At 37.9% G+C, this 6,683-nt stretch overlaps 1 protein-coding gene across 1 annotated transcript in view; it reads right to left on the bottom strand.

Moving 5' to 3' along the window:
* The window catches only part of MARK1 (microtubule affinity regulating kinase 1), an 83,538-nt gene that overhangs the window by 55,204 nt on the left and 21,651 nt on the right, over window positions 1-6,683 (bottom strand). Inside the window, exon 4 of the mRNA XM_006170193.2 lies at window positions 5,801-5,854. Coding sequence (XP_006170255.1) covers window positions 5,801-5,854 — 54 coding nt within the window. The remainder of the gene's footprint in view (window positions 1-5,800; window positions 5,855-6,683) is intronic.

The following is a 6,683-nucleotide window of genomic DNA, read 5'->3' as shown; positions in this document are numbered from 1 at the left end:
GGGGGGATGGCCATGCCACAATCCCTTCTCCTCCATTCTCCTCTCCGGATCTTGGGCACGCACGCGCACACGCCCAGTGTGAGTTTTAAGCCATGAGGTCCGGGACTCGAACTGCAGTCAGCTACATGGGAGTTCAGCGACATAGACATTATGCTAACTGCTGGTCCCTTTCTTTTTTTAAAAAGATCTTTCTATTTCTACTAAACTAAATATCCCAAGTCGCAATCATAGATTGACTGGGAAAAGGAATTAGGTGATATGTCAGGTTAGTTCCAAGACATTCAGATTGATTTTAGGATCCAACTTGACAGAGAGAATTTCTTCCTGTAGATATTTACAGCTCTCAGGCAAATTCTAGTTGCTGAACTAATCACACTCAAAAGATGAAAGACTGAAAGTTTTCATTTGAAGGATATTAGGAAATGGATTCTTTATATGCTCTTTGGACATGCTTGCTCTGGAAGTTATTTTTCCTATTTGGACACAGCATTCGGATGTTAAATATGCCTTCTAATATATCACTGAGCCCTATATGCAAGAACTAGTGAAGGTGAACAAGGTTTAGAAAAGTCCGAAAAGTCAGTGAACTGCTAGAAACACATTTTGAGAAAATCTGGTGATCTCATCCTCAACATTTGGACTGTTGATAATTTAGCTAGATATTAATATTGCTGGTATCACCTTTAAAAAAACTTGTTTGAACACCTCTACCTTCAAAATCCATCATATTTCAGTGTGAAAAGTATACTTCCCACCAACCCTCCACACTGCATGCTAAAGAGACAAACTTCTTTACAGCTAGGATTTTATGATAATCCTTGTTTTCAGTGTTTCCTTCAAAACCAAATGAAGATCAGCAGCAAGTTGCTGACAATTGATTTCACAAAGAATAAAGTGGTGAGTGCCTGGTTATTAGGTCTGATCTTATTTAACAATATCATTCCATACTAAACACCACAAAAAATAAACACACAAACCAACGCAGGCCTCGTGGTGTTTCATCATCACTGATTTAAAGACTTCTGCAGTCTGTAGCCCAGCTCACAAGATACTAAGCTCCTCAGCAGTTGCGTTTTCACTGACCCACATTAGAATCACTGGAGGATTTTCCTTCCAATGACCCACACATGTGACAAGAATTGTATGGAAGAAATAATCAACACATAGATGGTTTTGTTCAGCAACAAAGTGAAATACGCTATAAAGTGCACATACGTGAGAATGACCAGTATGTTGACCTATGTCCAACAGAGACGTTTGTTAAGGAACATTGGCAAAGGGCTTCTTCTGCTCTCCCCTTGATCAAAATAATTGTCAATATTTTTGTGTTCAATTGTACATGTTTGGTGTCTTGGTACTTTGCTAAAGGACCCTGAATTCTTAATATTGCTTCCACCTTTTCTTTTTCTCCTCTCTATCTTTAGTGACCAGATTCTTCAAAAAGACAATTAGCATACCAGAGAGGGCTCTGGGCTTTCTCTGAAAACTTACAAAAGTTCAGATGGCTTAGGCCACCATTTATATCACAGTTAACACTACTAGTGGTAAATGGGTTATTCATTTAATAAAGTTTAATTTCGTACATCAATTATTGACATGTATTATACATTTTCTGCTTGGGCAAAGTCTCTGTCCTGGCTCAGAGCCTCATATTTTATATAACTTTGATGCAGCAATCCTCTACTATTTCAAGACATAATTCAAGGTTGTAGTAGTCTTGTTTTCATTTTCATTACTGGTTTTACATATCAGGAAATGACTTCTGAACCAGTGAGCCATTTCTTTTTCTTTTTCTTTTCTTTTCTTTTTTTTGAGAAGTTTTCGCTGTAGGGCACTCGCCAGAAAGACAGAGAGACAGAGAGATAGAAAGCGAGAATCACCCCCCAGGGGGGATGACCATGCCACGATCCCTTCTTCTCCATTTTCCTTTTGGGATTTTGGGCATGCATGCACATGCGCCCAGCATGAGTTTAAGCCACCGGGTCCGGGACTTGAACCGCAGTTGGCTACATGGGAGTCCAGTGACATAGCCATTATGCTAACTGCTGATCCCAACCAGTGAGCCATTTTTGTGAATTGGGAATACAGTGCAACACAGTACAACAATAGAAAATATAAGTGAATGCATAACACAAAAAAGATATAAAAACGCTAGCAGAGGGGGCCAGCAGGTAGCATAGTGGTTAAGGTGCTGGACTCCCACACAGTCGACTGTGGTTCAGATTCCAGACCCAGAGGCTTTCAAGCTGGAAGTCAGTGCATGTGTGCCCCAAATCCCGAGAGAATGGAAGAGAAGAGGTTATGGAGTAGCCATCCCCCAGGGGGTGGGAGGTGATTTCTCATGTTCTGTCTCTCTATCTCTCTGGCAAGCGCAAGTGCTCTGTAGCAAAAATTCTCTCAAAAAAAACAAAAAATCTAGCAGAGATAAACTGCACCTGGATAACTGTGAGCTGAGACAGAGTAACACAAACGTTGTCATCGTGCATAAATTAATGTATCCAAGTGTTAAAATTAGTGGAATTTCTGTGAAAATGATAATTAATTGTACATTTCAAATTTATCATCTATAAACAAATTTCCTTCATTGTTTTGCTTTTCCTTCAACATTACTAGACTGCTTAAAAGATCCTCAGGACTTAGGGCCAGCAAATGGTGTAGCGGTTATGTTTCTGGACTCCCATATGGCTTACTGTGGGATTGTGGCATGGCCATCCCCCACCCACGACTCCCATTCTCACTTTCCTCCTCACTGTCTCTCTCTCTCTCTCTCTCTCTCTCTCCAGTGAGTGCATGCAAAAAATAAATAAATAAGCCCTGGGAATTACTAGAATTGGTTCAGTGACCTTCCTCCCCAAAACGCAAATATATGAAGTAAGAATCATGTTTCAAAGAGAGAGAAGTAAATAAAGTATCTCAAATACTTTATAAACCATGAAAACTCATTAAATTGGCTTCCACTAATTCAAAATATGTAATATATGTAATGTGGAGCCAGTTCCATGGTGCCACAGGTAGGCATGCACAGAGGAAGGCAGATCTGATATGGCCAACTGGGATTCAAATTCCTGCCCTGCTGACTTCCTGCTGGGTCCACACTTGCAAGCCCAAGATCCTGAAGAGATGGAGAACAGGAGGAAAAAGAACTGCAGTAGGACCAGGCCCTGCTGGAGGGTGCTTTCTCTTTCTCTCTCCCATGCCCCCATGCATGAACTTGCCATCTATCACGAGTAAAAATAAACCTTAAAAAAATGTGACACAAATAATATGAATATAGGAAGAGTCTTCACAAAGGTCATGGGAAATGCTTATTAAGAAAAAAACTATGCCGGGCCAGCAGACCTTAAAAAAATGTGACACAAATAATATGAATATAGGAAGAGTCTTCACAAAGTTCATGGGAAATGCTTATTAAGAAAAAACTATGCCGGGCCAGCAGGTGGGGTGGTGGTTAAGGTGATGGACTCCCATAATGGCCAAACTCAAGAGTGCCAGACCTGGGGCTTGAAAATCATGTGGGTGTAAGTGTGTGTATTTGTCCAAGAGCCTAAGAGGAGAATGGAGGAGAAGGGATTTGAGCACGGTCATCCCCTCTGGTGGCCATTTTCCCTTTCTGTTCCTCTCCAGTGAATGCATGTACCCTATAGCAAAAACTGAAAAGAAAGAAAGAAAGAAAGAAAGAAAGAAAGAAAGAAAGAAAGAAAGAAAGAAAGAAAGAAAGAAAAGAAAAGAAAAGAAAAGAAAAGAAAAGAAAAGAAAAGAAAAGAAAAGAAAAGAAAAGAAAAGAAAAGAAAAGAAAAGAAAAGAAAAGAAAAGAAAAGAAAAGAAAAGAAAAGAAAAGAAAAGAAAAGAAAAGAAAAGAAAAGAAAAGAAAAGAAAAGAAAAGAAAAGAAAAGAAAAGAAAAGAAAAGAAAAGAAAAGAAAAAAGAAAAGAAAGGATTAAAAATAAATTTGTACCAAAGTAAACTTGTACTAACTTGTTGTACCATGTGTAACCGCAATCCCTTCTCCTCTTGGGATCTTGGGCACGCACGCACACACACCCGGCGTGAGTTTAAGCCACTGGGTCCAGGACTCCAACCGCGGTCGACTACATGGGGGTCCAGTGACATAGACATTATGCCAACTGCTGGTCCCGACAAGCACAATTTTGATATCACCTTCTCTAGAGCCCCTTGGGAAAGGCAGAGTGGCCATGTCACCGTACTGCCCAGGTAGCACAACTCTGGGGAGTTGTAAATGCCCTTAAAATCACTTTTATTATTATTATTGTTTTTTTTTTTTTTATTTTTGCTATAGGGCACATGCACTCACCAGAGAGACAGAAAGTGAAAAATCACCCCCTGGGGGTGGGGGTATGGCCATGATCCAATCCCTTCTCCATTTTTCTCTTGGGATTTTGGGCACACACACACACACACACATACATGCACCCAGCATGAGTTTCAAGCTGCTGGGTCTGGAACTCGAACCATGGTCGGCCATGTAGGAGTCCAGTGATGTAACCATTATGTCATCTGCTGGTCCCCAAATCACTAATTTATCAGAGTGATGCATGGCTTAATCCAGGAAAAGTGGAAAAGCTAAGTAGGTCACAAAGAGGGCTGCTAGGTATGATTGTGCAGTTTATGGATTTCAAAAGGGTTCCCAGAACAAGGCTAAGCAAAACTCTGCCCCACTGTGGGTTTAGCCCAGTGTAAAAAAAAAAAGAAAAGAAAAGAAAAGAAAAGAAAAGAAAAGAAAAGAAAAGAAAAGAAAAAAAGGGCATCTTAGGGTGATTCATCAGCCTGGGGAGGATGGCTTTTGCTACTCCCACAAGTGCATCATGGTCAGTTGGAAGGCTGGTGCTAGAAGAGACTTTCTCCCAGAAGAGACCCATTACATACTGTCTCACATTCACAGAAAAAGAAGAATCCAGCAAGTCCCATGTTCCACTCAGCAGAAATATTAGTGCCTTGTGAAATTATTTTGGTTAAGTACAAAGACAGATCTCTAAGGACAAATATATAAAAATAAACTGAATTATCAGGCACTGAGCCAAGGGGGAAGAAAGTTTTGATATTACAGTCTCAGCAGGTGTAGTTAAACACAGCACACTAAAAATTTCTTATAAGGTTCCCTGTTTTGGGAATCCAAATCCATTTATGCCACATGTACATATGTGACTATGATCGCATTATGTTCTAATAAAAACCATAATATATATGATCTCACTATACACAAATAGCACATCTGGAGTAAACATTAAAATACTTAAAGTACTAAAATGTGCATCTGAGGAAGTTTTCTATTCAAGAAATTAATGAAGTAACATAAAACAGCTTTCACTTACTGAGGCAATCCTCATTCTTACTGCTTCATTTTCTCCCCATGCTGTTTTATATTTTTACCTTTTGAAAAAATGTTTTTCTTTTACTATGAGTATTCTGAAAGACTAGTTCTTGTGGAAGACAAAGAGTAAGTGAAGCCATGAAAGGAAAACAATCTATGGGCAATATTAATTCATAACTGGAATTTCAACTAAAGAACCACAAATATTTCAAAAGATTTGAGACAAAGTTTTACATTTCTGAATTAAAAGCAACAAATGCCTTTTATGTAGTGCATGCATTTGAAGAAAAAATATTTTGCGAATATCTTCTTCAAAAGTTAAAAACATGATGTTTTATATCATGTCTTTTCTTTACATATTGATGAATGTAGTATTGTACTTAAAAGGAAATTTAGAATGACTAACTACAGAATATCGTATGTTAAAAATAAACTCACAACACAATTACATATTATTAAACTAATTAAATACCTTTTGTAGACTGGTAGGATTTAGCTGAGTTTTGTCTATTATTTTCACAGCAACCTAGAAAACAGAATCATTAATCTATATTTGAGAATACATATTTTAATGAATAAAAACTTACAACAGAACCACCTTTTGTTTCATTCCTAACAAGATATAATGTAGCTTTATTTGAGGTTTCCCATAGCTGGATGGTGAGGTTTGGTAATTTGGCAGCTGGAGAATATACTTCATTGACCTAAGTCATTATTCTATTTGATCCTGAGTCCATGAAATTAAACCTTCGTTATTTCTTCCACGTTTCCCCTTTTGAATAAAAATACCAAATCATTCTGTATCTTAATCTTCTATTCACAATCTTGCTAAGCAATAATTATAGGGGGAGTGGCTTATAAACTCAGTCAGTTCAATATTACAGGAATAAAACGATCATGTGGGTTAGAGAAATTGTATACTCAGGCTTACTTATAACACACTGACAATGTGGACTTGAGTATCCCCTACGGCTCTGCCTAGTCTAGCATGTGTCTGAACAGCTCCTAGAGCCAGAATGAACAGAAGGGACCGGATTCAAGGGGAAATGACAGTAAGTTTATGTCTAGAGCAAAGTGAGAACTTAAGTGAGAACTTTCATGATTGAGATTTTTAAAATGATATCCTAATCAGATGCAGTAAGTTGTTTAACTATTTTTTTCTACTGAAACATTTTTAAAAATTAATTCATTTATATTAATTCTCTGAGCATTGTCACAGCATACAAAATGTGATTTCCCATCCAGAATATACTGCATAGTGGCTTAATCATATATATATATATATATATATATATATATATATATATATATATATATACACACACACACATATATTTTTTTAAACCCCTATTTCT

Source organism: Tupaia chinensis, unplaced genomic scaffold (assembly GCF_000334495.1).
Source record: "Tupaia chinensis unplaced genomic scaffold, TupChi_1.0 Scaffold148108_1, whole genome shotgun sequence".
NCBI lineage: Eukaryota > Metazoa > Chordata > Mammalia > Scandentia > Tupaiidae > Tupaia > Tupaia belangeri.
Note: the sequence above shows the minus strand (reverse complement) of the source record. Positions and strands in the feature narration are given on the sequence as shown.